A 22,925-nucleotide genomic window follows, 5' to 3' on the forward strand; every position below is an offset into this window, starting at 1 on the left:
TTAGGGAATTATACTCAATATCAAATGAGAACAGTTAGCAATTTACTCTATATATTCTCATTCAGGATATTCATCATATAAAAAAGGAAGAAATTAGTTTTCCAATATTCTTTGCACAGATATAAGTTATAGAATATTGCTTGTCTTCCAAGAAATTACATACCCAATTTATTTATACTTCAATTACCAAATACTTTAATAGTCTGACAACAAAATTTTTTGTGGCTATTAACTTTCATTCAGAATTACCAACCTAAATTTAACTAATGTACTCGCATTCGTAACAATAAGATACCAACAAATTTTAGTCAACCTCAATTTAACTAATGTACTCGCAGTCGTAACAATAAGATACCAACTAATTTTAGTCACTTACCAACTTTTTATTTTGTTTGGCTTTGAAAAGTACGAAACTTACCAACTATTTTGATAATTTACGAACATTGTTTTGTAGCGTACCATCGTGTTAAGCTGCCTATATTATAAGTAAGTTACTAACTTTTATTCTGAATAATACCAACGGGCTAATTCCCTAACAACCCCCAACTTTAGATCAAATTTCAAATTTGCATCAAACTTTTAGAAAAAAGATCCCCAACTTTCATACTAATCCCAAATCTATCTACGTGCTTAAAAATTGACACTGGTTTCTTTAAGATTATTAACATCAGGAGGCTACTATTGTTCCATATGAAGGCGAGGGTGTTAATGAAGACACGGGTTCTAATAGCGAACCTCTAACTGGCTTTGATATTGGTAATTTTGAAGAAACAAATGGTGATTTTTGGACGCTTGAGTAGATTTGGGACTAGAGGGGAAGTTTAGGATTTTTTTAGATAAAAAGAGTTTGGGGAGGGATTGGAATCAGACCTAAAGGTGATGGTTTCTTTTAGGGAATAAGGCCTAATACCAACATTAATTTATGTGGCTAAAAGTACCAACTATTTCAGTACTCGTCCAACATTTCTTTGTGGCTTACCAACGTGTTTAATTTACTAATTTATATACAAAACTATTCACCTTTTGATTGATTTACCAACATTCTTCATATTACGATACTAATTAATTTCGGTCATTTACCAATTTTTTTTACCTCGCTTAATTTTGTAAAGGTGCCAATATTTATTTATACTTCCAAATTTACGAACTATTTTAGTAATCAACCAACATCTCTTTTTGTGGCTTACCAATATGTTAAAGTTACTAATTTATATACAAAATTACCAACCTTAATTTGACCGGTTTACTAGCATTTGTCACCTTAGTTAACAACTAGCTTTAGTTATTTACCGACCTTTTATTTTTTGGGTTAATACCACGAAAACCCCAAACTGGTACACTATGATAAATTTATCCCAAACTAATTTTTTGACCACAAAAAACCCAAAATTAGTATATCTATGACAAATTTACCCTTCGTTAGTTTCCGTTAAATTGGATTAATATCACGAAAATCACAAATGAGGTACACCTATGACAAATGGAGGGTAATATTTCAAATTGGTATACTAGTCAACTGCCACGATAGTAAAATTTAACGGAAACTAACATAAAGTAAATTTGTTACAGGTGTTCCAATTTAGTGTTTTTCATGATATTAACCCTTATTTTTCTTGGTTTTAAAAAGTACCAACATTTATATATACCTCCTAAAATTTCCAATGATTTCACTAGTTTGTCAACATTTATTTTTGTGGCTTACCATGAAGTTACAAAATTCTATGCGAAATTAATTTGATTGATTTACCATCATTCGTCACACACAAGTTACCAAATAACCTATAACTAATTTCAGTTACTTACCAACTTTTACCTTGCTTAATTCGAAAAGTACCAAAATTTATTTATACTTTCAAAAATACCAACTGTTTTATTGAGCCACCAACATTTCTTTTAGTGGCTTATCGACTCGTTAAATTACTAATTTATATACAAAATCACCAACATTATTTTATTTTATTTGACAACAGTCGTCACTTTTATGTTCCCAATTCATGATAGTAACTTATAAACTTTTTACTTGTTTTGAAATTACCAAAATTCGTCAACATTAAGTGACCAACTATCTTAAGTCATTTATCAATTTTTATCTTGTATGGTTTTGAAAACTTTTAATTTATATATACTTCCAATGTTACCAACTACTTCAATAAAATATCAATATGTATTTTTAATGGCTCACCAACCTTGTTGAAGTTACTAACTTTTATTCGAATTACACACCATAATTTGATTAATTTACAAACATTTTCCAACATTGAGTTATCAACTATTTTAGTTACTTAGCAACTTTTATTTCGCTTGATTTATAGTAGAACAAACATTTATTTTTACTTCAAAAATTACCAACTATTTTGAGAATCTACTCATATATTCTTTTTGTGGCTTACCAACATGTATGTTTAGCTAAATTTGCATATCGGCGATGTTGATAATTTGTAACTCACAAAGATCGACGTTAAACGACACCAAAGAAGGGCCTAGGAATAGCACTTCCTTTATTCTCGATATGTAATTGTTAAAATTCAAAACGTTTAATCAATAATGGCGAAAGTTGATGATGACATATTCAATTTGTATACTCCTAATTGTTATGGAGTATATCTATAAATAACTTTCGTTTTAATCCATCCATCTTAGGAACAGCCATTTGGACCAAAGCCTAGCTTTCTTCCAGCAACATCATACACAACTTCAAACGTTTTCTGCTGCACATTACCATAAATGACCAGATCACTATCAGCACCATTCGCTGCAAACGCTAGGCAAACTTGTGAGGCCCTCTCGACGTAAAATATCCCGCTAGGGTCCAAATCGATGTCTACTCCCTCGGCGAAAGAGAATGTTATCGATGGGATCACGACTATGCTCTCTTTGCTAAAGTCATAGCAAGTATCGAAAAGGGAAACTGCCGGGCCTGTCGTGTAATTTGCCATCGCTTTCCTGAATGCGGTTCGCAAGGCGCTATAGGCTGTTGGAGGCAATCGGGTAATGACAGTTCCCGAGTCGATGATGGCACCTCCACTTGAAAAAACCGTCGATGGTATTGATAGAGGATTTCCTTCTACACTAATTCCTACGATACTTATTCCATAGAATTGTGAGCTTTGTGGGACCATAGATAACGGCGTGAAGCTAACTGAGCTCGGTGCTCCGCTGTCCTTGCCGAAAGTCAAGTGTCCAGTGGAGCTAGTGGAAGAGGGCAAGCAGTAGGAGAAATACTTGCCATATTTGGCCGCAGTTTGTTCCACGATGGAGATATTGTTGTCTGAGAGTCCAATCAACCCTGCGGCTCTGCCAAAGAGGCCTTGGTTGTTCTCACCGCAGCCAAATTTGAAATTGTCGATCAACTCTGTGGGCGATATGGTCAACTTCTCAGTTGCGAAGAAGCCTATCGAAGACGAATTGTCGCCATATCGGATGGAAAATAGACATGTCGATCCGCTGCATTGTGAACCACCTAAAGATCCAGAAGCACAACACATTGCTTTAATTACATCTGGTTATTCTTTCTTGTGATTGGTTTTAACTTTGAAAAACAGAAGTCTCATCTACGCTTGAAGAACATTCTAGTATGGACATCATGAGAATTAAGTATCTAAAGCATAGTTGATATTACCGAGGACGGAAGTAAGTTGAGAGCATGATTTTGAGCCGCACGAGACATTAGCATAGGACGATGATTGCGATGGGTTAAAGATTGGGTCAGACTGACTGTAGCAAGATCCCACGCAAGGCTTGCACTGGGTCCACGTGAGAGGGCTGCCGGTGTCGAAAATGAGAGTGAGGTCCTTTTTTGGCGTGCCAAGGCCGACCGTCACTAAGTAGTTGCCAGTGCCGATGGTGATGCCAGACTTCGCTGGAAGACGGGCCACTGCCGAAGCTTTTAGGCTGTCGCTGCTGTTGGAGGATTGGGACTGGATCCACTTGACCCTTGATTCATCTTGGAGCAGGATTTTGGTGTGATTCAGAGGATTGTGGTCTTGAACAAGCTGAGAGCATGGGCCATGCTTGTGAATTACCTCCATGGTCGACTTTCGGTTGCTAGCTAAAAGCATGTCATGTGAGAGAAAGAGAGATTAGATGGGTAAGTTGATAACCACAGGTCAAAAGAACAATCCCTTTTTCCATTCAACAAAGACTTCGGTTTGGTCTGGCCAACCTCTTAAACATGTATTCCCATTCTCTCCTTTCATTTCTTTAATTATTTTCTCATTTTCTAACCATATTAATTCAATTGGATCAAAAGACTTAGCTTCTTGAATGCGACAAATCCATATGATCACCATCACTGTATGACCAAGTCCCGGACTAAATGCAATTTAAATTAATCGGCGCGAGCTAACACAAAAGAGACGGATCACCCGCCTATGTCTTCTTCTAATCACCCTCTCACCTCTTAATTTCCTCATTAACAGTTTAAAGTGAAGCCAACTTAGCCAACTTTGATCAGAACCAAACAAAAGTATCTGTGTGAAAAATAAGAAGGATTCCATGGTAACTCACTGGTGCAAGGCATGACTTGAGAGAGAGAGAGAGAGAGAGAGAGAGAGAGAGAGAGAGAGAGAGAGAGAGACCCACCTTTGGTAGTGGAAGGTGAGCAAGAAGGAGAAGGCAATAGAGAGCTAACTGACACAGTGTGGCTTGCAATCTTCCCTTCTACTCCATAAGTATAACCTTGGTGCATGAAGCAAGTCATGAGGACGTGGAGAGAGAGGAAGAGGAGAACCCTCTTAAACACACAGAAAAATGAGCCCTCCATCGATCAGATACCAATAGGAAGTAAAATGTACAAGTTTCTGCCAAGAATGCTCTCTCGTTCAGCCTCTTATATAAGATTTTTCGACCGGCAATCGTGCATTAGAATAGAAAGCCACACACGTCATCCTTTTAATATTAATAAATTTTTTTCGGTCTTATGTTATATGTAGTTCTAATGACTTACTGAAGGACCGACCCACCATTAGGAATTAGTCTCCTTCCTCCCCTTGACTTGATAAACGACAATTATCGAACACGACAGCTGGTCAAATATCTAAAGATTAACAAGTTTATCTTCGATCCCTGACGGGAGAGAGTCTAATCATACTTCTTATTGATGGGTCAATAGTAACTCACATATAAACTTAGTCAAAATAAAATGTGGCTGATGTTTATACTTGTAACTACTAATTAGAAATATGGTTTGAGGGATTTTCCTCTAATAAGAGTTATAGGAAAATACGTCCCAAAAGAAAATAAAAGGGGATAAACTATAGAGTCCACTCGTGTATCATTATGTGATTTTATGCTAATTGAAGGGTGCGTTTGTTTAGTGGAAAATGAATGATTGGAAAAATAGTTTTCTCAAAATGATTGCTGGTATCACTTGAAATAATTATTCAATGAAAAATATTTCATTATCCACGAAAATGTTCAAACATAAATTATTGCTGATCGTGGAAATATTTTTCATTGATAATTATTTCAAGCGACATAAGCGATCAATTTTGAAAAAAATATGTTCCAAATCATTCATTTTCTATGAAATCAACGAAGCCTAAAGAGAAAATACAATGGGAAAGCAATGTAAGCTATGATGCTTATGGGGTAGAATGTCGAGTAGTTAATTATTTATTTTTATATTTCGGAACCACCTTGGTAAGTTATAGTAGCGAAGTACATGGGATGTGTTCAAAAAAAAGAAGTACACGGACCGTTTCCATTACGTTATTCCTCAATTTAGGCGCGTTTTGTGTAGGTGTAATTATTTATTAAAGGAAGAAGACGCGGCTAAGGCAGTAGTTGCCTCCCTCCGCTCTACTTTTGTAGACAGATTATTAACAACTATTGTGCAGGAGAGCCTGCCAATTGTCTGAAGAGATCAACAGAAGAAGTCAAAGGAGACCGTAGACCAATTCACCCGTTCTAGAATTACTACTTTCTTAGCCCCAAAAAATTCCTTTTTATTTTTTTTACGATGCCACTCAAACTTTAGGACATAATAGTATGCCCAACAATACTTTACTGGATAGATCATTGAGTAATTATTGATTAAGTACCAACATATGCGCCCCAAAGTAAGCGTAGCGAGACGAGGGTTTTGTCAAATGCGTGAATAGGAGAGAAGACATGGTTACGAAACGGGTCTGCCTGGTGAACGGCAAGTGTCGCTCTGGTTGAAGACGAGACGAAACAAGCTCCTTCGAGATGAATTGGTCGTGTGGGACGAAAGACCTTCAGATGCTCCGACGACGTGACAATCTGAACAAGAGGATGGAGACCAATGTGAAAACAAGTGGGAAACGATCCAAGAAGCAACGAAGAAAGATATAGAAAGACTTGATAGAGAATAAAGTGCAACCACGTACACGTAAATCTCGTCAAATTAGATTCCAAAAGTACCAATGAGATTGAAGTGTTCGAGCCCACAAAGGCATTATGGTCTAGACATTATCAGCACTTTCACATTTGCCCCCATGAAGAAACTCCAGTGAACGACGTCGATCTCACGGTGTGTTAAATCAAACTTTTAGGGACAGAATGGGATTGTGCTTTGCGTGCAAATGGCGGGTGCCTCGCAAGTCACGAGTTCACATCACTCAGCTCGGTTTAATTTGCTGAACCAGCTAATTCCGAACCCATGACGTAACCGGATGGATCGAACATGATATAGACAACGAGAAAAAAGTGAATGAGCAATATAACAAATATTACGGGAAAAGTGCCAAAAAAGTTCAAAACCTTTTGCATTGGTGTCAATTCAGTCCTAAACTTTTTTTTGGTGACAATTCAGTTCTAAACCTTTTGCATTTGTGACAATTCAGTCCTAAACCTTTTTGTCTTTATGCCAATTCAGTCATTCCGGCCAATTTTGGCCGGATTTTGCTGGTGTGGACATCGGCCGGTCACCGGCGCTGACGTGGACAACTTTTAATAATATATTTAACATTTTTTTTTATTTTTTTCCTTTTTTTTTCCCTCCCTCCTTCCTCCAGCTGGTCGTCGGATCGGCAACCGGCCACTAGCGAGGCTCACCCTCGCCAGCGACGGCAAAGGCGAGCCTCGCCATGGCTAAGCGAGGCACGACCTCGCCGGATTTGGCACGGTTGTGCCTCGCCCAACGGCCGGCGCGATTGTGCCTCGCCCAACGGCCGGCGAGGCTCAACCTCGCTAGATCTGGCAAGGTTGGGCCTCGCCCAAGATCCGACGAGGCTAACCGGAGGCTACGACGAAGGCCTTTGGCGAGGGCTCAAGCCTCGCTGGCCGCTAGGCGAGGCACGACCTCGCCAGATCTAGCAAAGTCTAGCCTCACCCAGCCATAGCAAGGCTCGCCTTCGCCGTCGCTGGCGAGGGCGAGCCTCGCCAGGGGCCGACGAGGTTGACCTCACCGGCGGCTGGGCGAGGCACGACCTCGCTAGATCTAGCGAGGTCGCGCTAGTGGCAGGCGAGGTCCTCGCCGGCTTCTGGCCTTTGGCCTATCACCGGTCCGGCGACCGGCTGGAGGAAGGAGGGAGGGGAAGAAAAAAAAGGAACAAAATAAATAAAAATTCAAAAAAATATTAAAATATTATTAAAAGTTGTCCACGTCAGCTCCGTTGATCGGCCGGCCGGCGTCCATGTCAGCAAAATTCGACCAAAATTGGTCAAAATGACTGAATTGGCACAAAGACAAAAAGGTTTAGGACTGAATTGGCACAAATACAAAAGATTTAGGACTGAATTGACACCAAAAAAAGGTTGAGGACTAAATTGGCACAAATGCAAAAGGTTTAAGACTGAATTGGCACCAAAAAATAGTTTAGAACTAAATTGGTACAAACGCAAAAGATTTAGGACTTTTTTGGCACTTTTCCCCGAATATTACAGCCACTTAATTCATTGGAACACTCATGGATCATCATCTTGCGGAACGATTCACAGAAACCCAAGCATAAGCTAATGGGATGGGATTGATTGAAAGTATGGGCATTATGCGACTTGGGGATCAAGACAATATGACTATAATTTAAGGGAACATATCACATGTGTGTGGACCTGTTAAACGGATGAATCGGATCGGGTTTGTATGGATTGATTCTCAATGGATCGACCCAAATAGACATATTCTTATGTAACAGACGTCATTTCATCAAGGGTTGTCCACATTAGTTTGTCAGCCGTGTAGTGTAGGTAGCCGGCGACAACTGGACGTCACGTTAGTGCTTTCCAACGGCAATTGCTTGGAAGGACAATATTGAAATTTTGCGCAAAAGTTTAGAACTGTATTGGCAAATTAGAAAATTTAGAATTGAATTGGTTTTGCGACCTTCCTCAAGGGAAACCACAAAAGGAAAGCTAATGGACAATCAGGTGGGCACAAATGGTTATTCATTAAAAAGATGGTATCATCGCTGAGCACGCACTCTCCCAAGCCCATACCAATCGCATATTAGAGTCTTAATCTAAACACATAATATATCTTACCTTTTGGAGCCACCACTAATCGGTTATAGGTCAATTAGACAACCAAATAAAATGCGAAAGTGCATTTTACTTATGCAAACTAGAGATTCATGGATATTGGGATTTGATTACGCTATAGTCATCTAACGCCCTTTCAGTACATTTTCTCTTTATTTTGAAAATGTTTTACATGTAATCTTTGTCGGTTTTAATCCTAAACCACTAACATGTGATGGATGATCATGTGGGTATGTAAACAATAAAGTAACACTTAGTAATCAAAATAGTAAATAAAATTAAAGGTGGAAGAAACTGGATGCATGAAGCATGCAAAAGTATAGTTTTCGTCTCGCTCAATGAAAACAGGAATGCTACAAATTTTGTCTACACGTTATGCCTATATGCATCCTAATCTAACATGCATTGATGAATTAAGGTCAAGCCCTAAATGACATGCATTCTAAACTATGTGACTATTATTTTTTATGTTTTCTTTTATGAAAATAGAGAATTCAACCCTAGGACACTAAATATGAACGGATGACTTTTATTTATTAAAAGAACAATGGTTTAATGATGCAATGCTAATTCATTTTTTTATTTTCCTTTTATAGTGACCTACATGCATGAGAAGCGCTAATTAATTATTGCTATCTACAAGAAATGCTTATTGAGAATTAATCCTAAAAAATATATGACTCTCTAAATGACGTATATGTGACATGGACGTTATAGAACTAATTATTACTTAATTCTATAGCTAAATGTAATCTACGTGAGACATTAATGATTTTTTTTTTTGGAATTTTCTTGATGAATTAGAAATAAGAAATTATCCTATATCTATAGTAAGGGAGAATTCCAAATAAGGGCATGAAGTGTCTTCATTTTCTCAAATAAAGGCCTGAAGAAGACATTGTCTCAAATAAAAGCATGAAGTGCCATCATTTTCTTAAATAAGGGCCTAAAGTGGCATTATTTCAAATAAAGGCTTAAAGTGGCCATGGCAGTCTCAAATAAGGGCTTGACCTCATTGGCTGGTCGCCGGCCCTCGCCCCGGTCTGGGCGAGGGCTGGCGACCCTTGTCTAGATTTGGGAGAGGGTCGCAGCTCTCTCCCGCTTCTAGCGAGGGGTTGACCCTTGCCTTTGGTCGGCACCCAAAATGCCCTTGACTAGCCAATGAGGTCAAGCCCTTTTTTTAAACTGACATGGCTACTTTATGCCATTATTTGAAACAAGATCAACTTCAAACCCTCTTTTTTTTGCTAAAACATCAACTTCAAACCTTTATTTGAGAAAATAATAGCACTTTAGGCCCTTATTTGGAATTCTCCCTCTACAGTAATGACCTAAATTTTTTTTTTACTAGAATAGTAATGACCTAAATTAACTAGGAAATAATATGTTTTAAATTCTACTTATGCATGAACTAAATATCATGTTTTCCCAGATTACTACCTGATTTCTAATTAGATGAAGCAAATATTCAATCAGGAAATTAGGATATCTTCCTCTCTTATACCCATATGACTGAAATTCTCAAATCACATGCCTTTTTCTTTCCAAGTTTGATTAGAGAATAAACTCTCGTAATTTAGAGCATTGCACATGGGAGTTTCGGCCATAATAGGGGAATTTATGGGCTTGGTCGAATTTTATCAATTTTGAGATTAAATGGGCTTATTCTTGAGAAATTGAATAGGATTAGGGCCTCACTCCTCAAACCTATGCAGCAAGCTGATTCTAAGGCAATTTGTGACCAGACCGACTTAAATGCAATTTTTGTGAACACTATTGCTAAATGAAAATGTTCTTAGTGCCTATATTGAAAATACGAACTACGTTAATGATATTTTTGTTTAGGGGTCAACCATATTTACTTATGCGATAAATGATTGAGTGGGATAGCCAAAAGTTAGGCGTCAACAATTGGGAACCTTACAAAATGTTTAAGACTGATTGGGAAATTTTTCCTTCGGAGAGAGGATACTAAACTTAGTTAAGTTTTTAGTGGTAAAGATATAGAGAGATACTAGACGTTGCAGGCACTACATGCATAGGATTAGAGAAAAGACGAATGAAGCTTATTGATAATTGATCAGAGAAATCTCATATTGCATTTCCCGTGATTTCTTTCAAATGGGCGCCATCTAATCGGAAAAATAATGAAACTCCTGGGATTTCCAAGATCGGACAATCAAGATTCAAAGATGAGATATCTTCATATCTGACCATCAGATTTCGACAAATTGATCATTGTCGGGAAGCTCTCGACAAGTAAAACCCAATTCCGTCGTCAAGTTTAGTCAAACATATAAAAAGGGCAAAAATGAGGAGCTACACTTGGGAATCAAATGTTTCTCTGTGCCAGATACTCTATTCTTTGAGTTTTCGAGGCTGCTTGCTAGATTAATTCTACTCCACGAAAGAAAGCAAGATCGAAGACAAGGAGAGATGGCTTTGGGAGAAAATTCAGTGTATATTTTCTCTGTATTGCTCAATACACGATGTACAAATTTATAATACAAAGCATCAATGAATAAAGGAAATAAAATATTTTACAAAATCAAATACAATCCCACTTGATCTTTGCATATCATTCCAAACGATATCGCATATCAATCCAAATGATATCGCATATCTTCCAACACTCCCTCTCAAGCTGGTGGCTTGTAGATGTCCAAGACACTTAGCTTGCTCAGTAGATATGCGTGCTGTTTCTGACAGAGGGGTTTGGTGAAAACATCCGCGAGTTGTTCTGCAGTTCCTATCCCTCTTGTTTCAATTACCCCTTCTTGAATCTTCTCTTGTGTGAAGTGACAATCTACTTCTATGTGTTTCATTCTCTCATGCACCATAGGATTAGCCGCAAGCTTGATAGCGGCATCATTGTCACAAAATAGTCTGGTTGGGCCCTTAATTTGTACCCCAAGATCTTGCAGTAAGCCTCGCAGCCATATTATCTCGCAAGTAGTTTTCGCCATTGCCCGATATTCTGCTTCTGCCGAAGACAGTGAGACAGTCGGCTGTTTTTTTGTCTTCCATGAGAGCAACGAGTCTCCTAGCTTAATGCAAAAACCTGTGACAGATCTTCTGCTCATTGGATAGGTTGCATAATCTGCATCACAATAAGCAGTCATTTCCATGTTGCACTTTCTAGAAAGAAGTATTCCAAGTCCTGGGCATTTCTTTAAATACTTGACAATCTTCAGTGCAGCATTCATGTGAGACTGTTTTGGTTTGTGCATAAATTGGCTGAGCGTCTGTACCGCATAACATATGTCTGGCCTGGTCATAATCAAGTATATGAGCTTCCTAACAAGTTTCTGGTAGCCTGCTGGATCTTTGAGTATGGGATCATCTTCTTGAGAAGATCCCTCATCATATTCCGTCGTGGTCAGCTTGATATTCTGTTCGATCGGAACAACAGCTGGCTTGCATCCTGACAGACCTGCTTCTGATATAATTTCCAACACAAATTTCCGTTGACTGAGGGAAATTCCTTGATCGGATCGGGCAATTTCAATTCCCAGAAAGTACTTGGGTGATCCCAGGTCTTTTATATGGAATGTGGAATGTAGATACTGCTTGAAACTCTTTATGGCATTTTCATCGTTGCCCATAATAAGTATATCATCAACATATATCATTAAATAAATGGATGACATACCCTTTGTCCACGTAAAAAGGGCATAGTCAAAACGGGATTGCTTGAATCCTGCAGCTATGAGTGCGTTCGCAAATTTGGTATACCATTGCCAGGAAGCTTGTTTAAGACCATATAGGGATTTACGGAGACGACATACTTTATCCTCCCCCTGTCTCCGAAAGCCCTAAGGAACCTCCATATAAATCTCCTCATCCAAATCACCATGAAGGAAAGCATTATGGACATCTATTTGGTGTAAATTCCAGTTTTGGAATGCCGCAACCGACATGAAAGATCGGACAGTGACATCTTTGGCTACTGGGGAGAATGTTTCGTGGCAATCAAAACCTTCCCGTTGTGTAAAACCCTTAGCCACCAAACGAGCCTTGTACCGTTCAATGGATCCTTCTGATCGATACTTGATCTTGTACACCCATTTGCACCGAATCGGCTTCCGATGAGGGGGCAGTGGCACAAGCTCCCATGTGTTATTCTCAATCAAGGCTTGCAACTCAGTTGCCATAGCCTTTTGCCATCGTGGATCAGTGGAGGCTTCATCATAGTTGGAAGGTTCCCGATCTTCAGATATTCGGCTAATGCAGCATCTATGTTCTGACGAGAGTTTATTGAATGAAACATAAGCTGAGATGGGATATCGAATACCTGGTGAATTGTGAGTAGCACAGACATAGTCTTTAGTCCACGTGGGTGGACGTGTGATTCTCCCGGAACGTCGTGGAGGGTCTCTTGGAGGTGAGGGTGAAGTTTCCTCCATAACAGGTGATAATGCTTCGGCATATGGAAGATCTTTAGTGGTCGCATCGTCTTCCATTGGTTCCAATGTTGATAATGGAGAAGCATCGTCGGTGGGAACTATGTCAGGTATTGGAGAACCTTGAATAGTCGGAACATAGGTGGGATCCCCGAAACTTTCTTCTTCAGTGGAAAAAATATGAGGAGCGTTTTTTACCCGTACATCTTCCTTGGAGGAGTCATCTTCAAAAGGAAATGTGTTTTCATGAAATACGACATCCCTGCTTACAAAAAATTCTCCTGTGGATGTGTCAAAAAGACGATAACCCTTTTGTAGATTCGGGTATCCTATGAATATACATCGCCAAGCACGGGGACCCATCTTGTCCCGAGGGCCTGTAGAAGTGGCGTAGCATAAGCATCCAAAAATTCGCAAATGGTCCAGATCTGGCCTTTTTTTAAATAGGAGCTCGAATGGTGATTGTCCATTGAGTACCTTCGATGGCATCTGATTAATCAAGTAGGCCGTCGTTATCATGCAATCTCCCCAAAAAGTTTCTGGGATAGAAGCTTGAAACTTTAACGCCCGTGCTACCTCCAAGAGATGGCGGTGTTTTCTCTCAACCACCCCATTTTGTTGCGGGGTATAAATACATGAGATTTCATGTAAAATTCCATGAGATGAGAAAAAATTGTCGCACTCACGGTTCAAGAATTCCCTTCCATTATTTGTTCGGATGAGTTGAATAGATTTTCCGAATTGTGTCTTTGATAAGGAAATGAATGTCTTCGAGTTATGGAAAACTTGAGCTTTAGACTGCATAAGGAAAACCCATGTAGCTCTGGAATAATCATCCACAATAGCAAGAAAGAACCGAGATCCATCACGGTTCGGTGTGTGATATGGCCCCCACACATCAATGTGAATTAGAGAAAAAATATCGGTAGCACGACTCTTGCTAAGAGAAAAAGGTATACGAGATTGTTTTGCAAGTGGGCAAATATGACATTGAGAATAAGGAAATAAGGCACTATGTCCCATTCTAGAATGCATAAGGAAATTTTTATCATTGGCAGTCGAATTACACAATGATTGTTTATTGAAAGGAATGCATGATAAATCGAAATTTCTGGGAAAGCTGGTCCAAAAATATAATCCTTCAGAGAGATTACCCAAGCCCATCAGTCTGCCAGTCGAAAGGGCCTGAAAGAAACAAGTATCAGAATCGAAAAAATTTCGACAGGAATTTTCTTCACAGGCTCTAGACACAGATATGAGGTTGAACTGGAAGTCTGGGACATAAAGGACATTTTTTAGTGTGATTTGAGAACTAAGATTTAGTGTCCCTGTCGTAGTGACATGAGTAACATTCCCATTCGGCAATTTCACAGAGATAGGAATACTTAATTTTCTATGAATAATGGAGAATAATCCCTTATCACAGATAATATGATCACTTGCCCCTGAGTCAATTATCCAAGCATTTCTGGAAATAGAATTTATCAGGCAATGAGTAATACCTGAAAAACTACTTCCCTTATTGGAAGTGTCTAATTTTTGTAATGCCTACATAATTTGCTGATATTGTCCATATGTGATGGGTTGATCATTATTTGGACTAGTGACTTGATAAGCCGCAGGCAAGGATTCTTTTCCTTTTTTTCCTTTTTCCCCGGGTTTACCATGCAATTTCCAGCAGTTGTCGATTGTGTGATGGGGCCGCCTGCAATATTCACAAATTTTTTTTCCTTTTAAATTCTGCCCGAAAAATTTTTGTGCACCCGAAAAGCCTGGATTGTTGGATGTCTTTGAATGGGTTTGATGCCCACCGTCCGATTCCTTAATGGAATCGGTGCCTTTCCAGCCATCAGATCGCAAGCTGCGATCTCCACCGTCCATCCCATTTCCTTTAATCTGCTGCTGCAGATCGTTGCCCACAAACCCTCGCCGCTCCTTCTCTCGGTCTAGGGTTTTGGAACCCGATTCGCGACGCTCGCCGCGGGTCGCGAGGGCGATGCTTTCTGCTCCCCTTGCATGTTCCGGCGAGGTGAGTCATTGGCTCTCTTCCTGTACCGCCAGTTGAAAGATGCGTCCGAGCGGTGGCACCGGGTCCATGGCGAGGATCTGCGATCTAAAGGTGAGATAGGATTCATTCAAAATCAAGAGAAATCGTGTGATTTTCTCCCTGTCTTTTATCGCCTTATACTGTTGTAGCGTGGTTTCGGGCCCTCGAGCTTTTCTTTGACTGATTCTAGCTCATTCCAGAGGGCCGACAGCTTGTTGAAGCAAGCGGTTACGCTCATATTCCCTTGCTTTAGCTCTGAAAGCTCCTGGGTGAGAGAAAAAATCCTTGCACGGTCCAATTTCCCGTACATTTCTCGTATATTATCTCACATCTTCTTTGCATCTTTTGTGGGGGGAAGTCCGACGGCTATTTCTGGGCTAATACAGTTCCCGATCCATGCTCTAACAAGCTGGTTGCATTTTCTCCATTGTCTTCCCATTCTCTCGTCAGTTGGGATCGGAACAGATCCGTCTATGAAACCGTCTTTGTCCTTCGTCACTAGAGCTCGTCGGAAATCTTGTGCCCAGATCGAGTAATTTCCAGATCCCGTGAGAAGGTGGCTAATGAGCCGCAACTCCGGTCCATCGGCAGCGGAGACGTAGAGAACGTCGCCGGGCTCTGGTCGGCCAGTGACGGACGCCGTTGGATACGGCAAGTAACCGGGTGGCAGAACCGGGTAGGGATTTTGACCCAAACCCGGATTCCCTGACCCGCTTGATACCCCTGCATTGATCGTTTCAGATCCTTCAGTTGGGCTCGCTCCGCTTGCGGCTGGTGGGCCGCTGTTGGGCTGGGCATTTTCTTGGCTCGCCCCAGGCAATGATGCATTTGGGTTCGGCCCAAGGTACCATGGATTCGGTATCCATTGGAAAGGCTGGCCCCCGATTGGCTGGCCCCCGATTGGCTGGCCCACGATGGGCGGGCTCTGTAGGAGCTGCCCTGTATTTGTCTGAGCCTGATAGGGTTGCCAAAAAAAGGGCTGGGCCTGGCCTCCGGAAAACATAGTCTGTGGATCCAGAGTTTGTGGAATTTGTGGGTTAACTCCCTCCTAGGCATGTTGATCAGTAACATCCTCCGAGGCATGTTGATCCGTAACATCTTCTGGGGAAGACGAATCCGAAGATGATGGTTGTTTCTGATTCATGATGAGGGTAAGTGTGTAGCCTTTAGCCTTTCTTCGTCTGCTTAAAATTTGATTCCTTCGCCGGAAGGGTACCTTGTTTTTTCAGGTCCAAATTCTCGGCAGGCAATCGTTGAGGACTTACGGAAGCTAAATCAGGAGCGAAGCCGCTCTGATACCATAAAAGAAAGCAAGATCGAAGATAAGGAGAGATGGCTTTGGGAGAAAATTCAGTGTATATTTTCTCTATATTGCTCAATACACGATGTACAAATTTATAATACAATGCATAAATGAATACAGGAAATAAAATATTTTACAAATCAAATACAATCCCACTTGATCTTTGCATATCATTCCAAACGATATCGCATATCAATCCAAATGATATCGCATATCTTCCAACACTCCATTCGGCATTCGCTCCGCGTCATTCGCTAGTGATTAAATGCTGGCAATCAAGTGATAGTAGCAATACCAGCAGTGGCGACAACAGAGGTGATTTTGGGGTGCATGCCTTTTGGGCAACGTTCCAAAAAGAGAGGAGAGCATGACTTGCGAACTCGGAGTGATCCGAGACATGCTCCCCGACTTAAGTTTTTGTGCCGACAAGATTCTTGAAGGAGATAGGAACAAGAGATAATGCTCACCCAATTCTTGCGACCCTACACGAAGACAACACGATTATGAATTGTAAGTGATAATGTGATTCTTTTATGTAGAAAAATTGTGAAATCTAGAATCTTAGATCTTCATGATTTTTCACAATAAGAGAGATGAAGATATACATTTATCAATAGCAATGCCCTTTGAAGATAATTGTTGCAGAAAAACGGAAAAAACAAAGGAATCTGATTTCTCTCCCTTAACCCACTTTTCACTTAACGTATCTTATCTGATAGAGGATAAAATACAACCATTCGTTCTTTTGGGTGAAGAGAGGACCAGACTCTATTTATACGGGCTATCAATCGGTGCCTTCCATCAAAGCATATTCCACTTCGTAAGAGTCGCATCTCTTCGGTGGAACTGTAACTTCTCAATAGAATAGTGCCTTTTCATCTTTTTTCATAACCAATACGTTGTAGCACTTAAATAGTTATTAAACCATTAATTAATAACATTATGTGGGCCACACTTATTCTTACATTCTCCCACTTAGCCCATATGACCTTCCTTTCATGGTTCAATAAAGACCATAATGTGCACAAGAACATTATGCTAAAACCTCTCTTGAATTGGCTATCACATAATAATCACAATTAAGTAAAGAAAACTAATGTGAGTTATAGTGGTTGCACATCATTAATCGACATAGTTCATTTCATATACTACAACGATAGCTCTCTCTACTTAACATGATCCATAAATGAGAAGTATAGTAATTGTCCAACTATAATGTCTCTGTTAGAGACTATCCTCTTGAACATTCATCTATTTCCATCATGTATACTAACTAGAAAATATGAAATATAAAAAATACATAATTGAGCTCGGAGTGTCAAATAAATAAACTTAATGCAATCGTAATACAATCATTAATGATGTCCAATAATGCCCATCCTTTCAATAGGTTCATTAAATATTTTGGGCAACAGTCCTTTTGTTAAAGGATCTGCAATCATAAGGTTAGTGCTAATGGACTCAATTGACACTATTTGTTTCTTAATTCTTCTTTAACTGACAAGTATTTAATTTTCATATGTTTGGCACCCTTAGAATACTTGTCGTTCTTAGAGAAGAACACTACTGCAGAGTTATCACAATAAATTTTTAGCTGCGTGGCAATTCTGTCGACAATCACAAGCACCGAAATAAAGTTCCGCAACCATAACCCATGAATAGTTGCCTCAAAGCATGTCACAAACTTAGCCTCTATAGTGGATGCAACAATAACTGACTACTTTGCACTTTTTGATGAAATTGCCCCTCCAGCCAAAAGAAACAAGTAATCAAAAGTTCATTTTCTTGTATCGGTACATCCAGCTAAGTCTGAATCTGAATATCCAATCACCTCAAGATGATTGTTGACACCTATTTTCTAATTTTTGCCCAAAATTAATTATGCAAAATTTAGGAGTTAATTTCTTTAGCAATTCCTAAAACAAAAAAATATATTATTATTTTTATCTAATTGCATTACATACAGACATTAGGCACATTTGCAGTAATAGGGCCTATTAGAGCATTTTTTCTTAATTAACTTTAAAAAAAATTAATTTAAAAAATTTAAAAAATTTAAAAAAAATCCGGGTCAAGGCGGGTCAATCCGGCCCTTTCTTTTCTCCCCATGCGGGCTTGGCCTGCTTTCCCTTTTTATTCTCACCACGCGCAAGCTAGGCCCGGCCCGACCCAGCTCTTTCTTTTCCTTCTCCCCCTCGACGTTGGTCTTCCTCCTCTGTTCTGCCTTGCATCTGGCCATCGACCAACGGACGGCCGAGCGACCTCGGCGTCCCTATTCGAGTAGGTAAGAGCGCAGGAGGGAGAGGGCATTGATGGCTAGTCCCATCCCTCCCCCTTTTCCGATCTTTCTCTCTCTCCTCTTCCCCTCTGCGGCCATGGAAGTCAAGGAGCGCAGAGGAGTGTTTTTCCTCCCCTGCACCGGCCTAGATTGGCCACTGAAGCTATGGCGCAGAGCAGGCCGGCGCAGGGGGGCAGAGCAGGTGGCTTCCATCGCCTATAAAGGGCGGAGAGAGTAGAGAGAAGGGGTGGTCCTTCTCGGGGGTCAGAAAAAAAAAGAAAAACAGAGAGAGAGAGAGAGAGAGAGAGAGAGAGAGAGAGAAACCGAGAGAGAAATAGAGAGAAGGAGAGCAAATTGAGAGTTGCAGGTCGTCGAGGAGCAGCAGCAGCCCCGTTGTGGCTAGCAGGAAGGCCGGATATCCCTCAGAGAGCAGCACAAACCGGTGAGCTCTCCCGGCCTTGGCACGCTCTGTTGCACCCCTTGTTTTCTGGCATGGTTTGGCCGGGACTCGCGCTGGCCGTTTCGCGCGAATCCTGACCCATGCTGTCTCTTATTCCGGCCCCCACTCATTGCCGGAGGTGAATTGCAGTCGCCGAAGCCGACCAGGTCGCCGGAGGAGGTCGAGATCCTTTGATTTTTGTTATGCCCCCATCTGTTCGATGAAATGTCTCAAAGAGGCTGGGTTTGTTTTGGCTCGCCTGATAGTGAGTGAGTAGTCGGACAGCGGGCCCAGTCGTCAGAGAAAGTAGGTTGAGGCTTATGAGGTGGAGACCCAGGCCATAGGTGGCCTGGGTCATCCGGCGAGACCGCCGGATCTCGGCAGCCGAGGTTCCCCCATGTCTAGACATGCGGGAGCTGTCCTTGGATCAGTCTGCAAGCCAAATAGGGCCGGTTCGACCTGATCGAACCAACACTATTTCATCTTTATCCAACGGATTGGGCCTCGACCGGGTCTTATCCGATCCATACCCAGGTCAATGACCCGGGTTGACCCCCCAACTCGGGCCAGATCCGAAAATACGACCCAAGTCAACGCGATGGGTTGGGTTGGTTGACCCGGGTCAGTTCTAATCGACCCAGATCCACCGACCTGTGACATTCCGAATTTCGGCCCATTTTGGGATTTATAAAACGTGTAATTCGTCAGTGCGCTTATAATAAAATCTCGCCCGGAACTGATCACTCTCGGGTTATTATTTTTAAATTAGAGATTTCGCTAGAATCGCACTCAATCGAATTTGACCGTTATTTAAAGCCCAAACTTTGGTGTTGAATTTCTCGGAATTCCAGGATGAATTTAATTGGACGGTGTCGATATTATTGTGGCCAACCTCGATATTGCCCGGGACATGTGAAAAGTGGGATTTTTTTGACCGGGTGCGAGTTTGGACTAATAGACCTCCCTCGTAGTGTGTTTTATCTGATTTCTTTTGGACCTTTTTCCTATTTTATTAATTAGGATTTTCGTGAGCCGTTGGATCGTTTTTGGATTTGAATCGTGACCGTTGGATCGCGATCATGTCTTTTCTCTCTCTCTCTCTCTCTCTCTCTCTCTCTCTCTCTCTCTCTCTCTCTCTCTCTCCTCTGCGCCCGTCCCCTCCCCCTGCCCGCGCGTCCTTTCCCTCTCTGCCCCATGCACGTCCCTTCTCTTCTCTCTCTTCCTTTCTCTTCTCTTTTTCTCTTCTCTCTCTTCCTTTCTCTTCTCTTTTTCTCTTCTTCCTTCTTCCTCCTTGGCTGACTGGTTCTGCTCCGCCTCCTCTGTTCTTGTTGCCCGTCGTTGCTCGCCGCTCGCAGCTCACCCCCAACCGACGCCGACCGCCGCTCGCCGCCGCCTGGCCACCCGCGTCGCCGCCGTGCCGCCTCCGGCCGCCGCGTGACCGTCCCCTCCCCTGGTTTTCTTTCTTCCCCGACCTATCCCTTTTCTGGCCGAGCTCATCGCCGCCGCGCGCCGCCGTCCCCGATGTCGTTGCCCCTCCCCTCAGCTCGCCACCACCACCCCAACTTCCCTTCCCGAGTCGCCGTCGTCCTTGCCGCTCCAGCGACGATGAGCTGCCCCCTGTTCTGGCTGTGCCAGGCCGCCGCCGCGTCGCCGTCGCCGAGCCCGTCGCTCGTCGCCGCCGTCGCACGTCGTAGCCGCCGTGTCACCCGGCCCGGCCGACCGGCCAGCCCGGCTCGTCGGCCCGGCCCGGCCCGGCTCGCCCAGGCCGGCCGTAGCCAAGCTCGCCTAGCCCGCTACCCGCCGCCGTAGCTTGCCTCCGTCGCCGTCCGGCCGTCGTCGCCCAGCCCGAACTGCCAGGCTCGCCATCCGGCCAGCAAGCTCGCCTGCCGAGCGTGCCCAAGCTGTGCTCGAGCTCGCCGGCCGAGCGTGCCGAGCGTGGCCAAGTCGCTCGAGCCGTGGCCAAGCCGTTGCCCGCTTGTCCAGGCCGCGTGCCCGGGGCCTAGCCTGTCCAGTCCGGCGCGTCGCCCATCCAGCCCGCCCGTGCGCCCCAGGCGCGTCGCTCGGCCACTGCGCCCGTGCAACAGGCGTACCGTTCGGCCATCGTGCCCGTGTTGGCCGGTCAGCGCACCAGTTTGGCCCGCGCCCGTGCCTAGTCCAGCACTGTTCACCCGGGCCATTTTAGGCCCGAGCCGATTTTCTTCGGGCCAAAACCAAGTAAGTGACTTTCTAAACCCTACTTAATATAATGGGTATTTTTAGATTTATTTAGTGTGTGATTAGTATTGGTTTAGGGGTTAAACGTGGGTTAGGGCCAAATTATAAATGTGGTTAATTGGTGGATTGAATTGTGGCGATTATGTGGCATGTTAGTGGCTAATTTATGTGGGTGCGATAATCGAATTATCGTGGCGTTTGTGGATGAAATTGATGTTTAAATGTGGCCGACTTGGGTGTCGAATTTATGGGCTTGTGTGATGAGCCCGTGATTGAATTGTGTGGCCTGGGTGCCCGTGAGAACGGACTTGAGACGTATTGACGGTGGTCCGTGAAAGGAAAGTTAGACTTGAGACGTATTGACGGTAGTCCGTGAAAGGAAAGTTTGACCTGGGACGTGTTGACGGCGGTTATTGGAAATTGATTGAATTGTGTGGCTTGTGTGCCTGTGAGAATGGACTTGAGACGTGTTGACGGTGGTCCGTGAAAGGAAAGTTTGACCTGGGACGTGTTGACGGCGGTCATTGGAAATTGATTGAATTGTGTGGCTTATGTGGCTGTGAGAACGGACTTGAGATGTGTTGACGGTGGTCCGTGAAAGGAAAGTTTGATCTGGGACGTGTTGACGGCGGTCATTGAAAATTGATTGAATTATGTGGCTTGTGAGAACGGACTTGAGACGTGTTGACGGTGGTCCGTGAAAAGAAAGTCAGAACCGAGGCGTGTTTACGCAGGTCGTGAGAAAGTGCAAGATGTCTAGTGAGGGACAGAGCCCGGATTTATCGGAGGGCTAAGCCTGAGGTGCATTGGCACGGGCTGTGAGAATGGACCTGAGGCGCAGTGGCGCGGGTCGTGAGATGGTTGGTTAGGCACGTGTGCGAAATGTGATTGGTTGGATCGGCTTAAAGTACGTGTGGATGTTTGATTGGATTGATTGATGGTACGTGTGGATGTTTGGTTGGATTGATTGGGTGCGAGTGTGGATGGCGCTCAAATGATTGTGTTATATTATCGGGATATTATTTCATTATCATGATTTGACTAATGTGCAGTGTGGGCATCTGATTGGATGGCGAGGTAAGTCCATTGATGTGAATTATATATATGTTATCGGTTAGATTGCATGTTAAAACTTGTCTGGGTACGCATTGGCCTACGTGGGGTTTAGGGTGTTGCTTATTGAGACTCGTTCTCACGGTTATTATATAACCATTTTCAGATCCGCGACCGTGATCGATTCGGAGATGCCGCCAGAGTACCACAGGAATTGATCAAATTACCCTCTCTTTTGAGTACCTTTTTATAGAGGAGATAAGCTTGTCAACCACCGCCCCCTTTTGAAAATTGTGGTTTCAAATTGGTAGCCTGGGTTATCATTTTGTAATAGTGACTGCTTTATGATGTTATGCAATTATTGTTTCGTGCTATCCTTTTGTCATCATGTTAGTTATCTGGGTTGTTTTATTTCGTTTTCGCTTGCGTAGTTCGTTTGGGTCTGCGATGCGTCCTGGGATGTCGCGTTCAATACGACCTTCGGAGGGGTGTCGTGAACCCATCGGGGTTCGGGGCGTGACACCCCGACCCGACCCGATTTTAATAATATATTATTATTTTATTAAAAAAATTAATGAAAAAAATTTCGAAATTTTTTTCCTTTTTAAAATTAGGATATAATTCAGATATAAGTATTGTCTAATATTTTTCTAATTTATGTGACATATCTGAATGTTTTAAATTATTGTTGTATTATTATACATGTTGTTTTTGTAAAAATAATTTCATAAATTATCATGTTTTAA

General features: G+C 42.2%; 1 protein-coding gene and 1 long non-coding RNA gene across 3 annotated transcripts; one reads left to right on the forward strand and one right to left on the reverse strand.

Annotated features, from left to right (window-relative positions):
- Positions 1-2,515: 2,515 nt before the first annotated feature.
- LOC130134331 (aspartyl protease family protein At5g10770-like) lies at positions 2,516-4,790 on the reverse strand. Of its 2 annotated transcripts, none has more exons than XM_056307843.1 (3): positions 4,582-4,790; positions 3,620-4,048; positions 2,516-3,460 (listed from the first exon to the last, which is right to left on the reverse strand). In XM_056307843.1, exons 1-3 carry the CDS (start codon positions 4,760-4,762, stop codon positions 2,637-2,639), a joined length of 1,434 nt encoding a protein of 477 aa, XP_056163818.1. In that variant the 5' UTR covers positions 4,763-4,790; the 3' UTR covers positions 2,516-2,636. The 2 variants fall into 2 exon arrangements, with proteins under 2 accessions (XP_056163818.1, XP_056163819.1); XM_056307844.1 differs by having other exon boundaries at positions 3,620-4,044; positions 4,578-4,790.
- Positions 4,791-15,930: 11,140 nt separating this feature from the next.
- On the forward strand, positions 15,931-16,345 carry LOC130137101 (uncharacterized). The gene is made up of 2 exons (XR_008815751.1): positions 15,931-16,043; positions 16,139-16,345. It is a non-coding gene; the product is annotated as an uncharacterized LOC130137101 (long non-coding RNA).
- The last annotated feature ends 6,580 nt before the right edge of the window (positions 16,346-22,925 follow it).

The sequence above is a fragment of the Syzygium oleosum genome, unplaced genomic scaffold, assembly GCF_021117445.2.
Source record: "Syzygium oleosum isolate NSW1041296 unplaced genomic scaffold, Sole_v2.1 Sole_v2.60, whole genome shotgun sequence".
Classification (NCBI taxonomy): Eukaryota; Viridiplantae; Streptophyta; class Magnoliopsida; order Myrtales; family Myrtaceae; genus Syzygium; species Syzygium oleosum.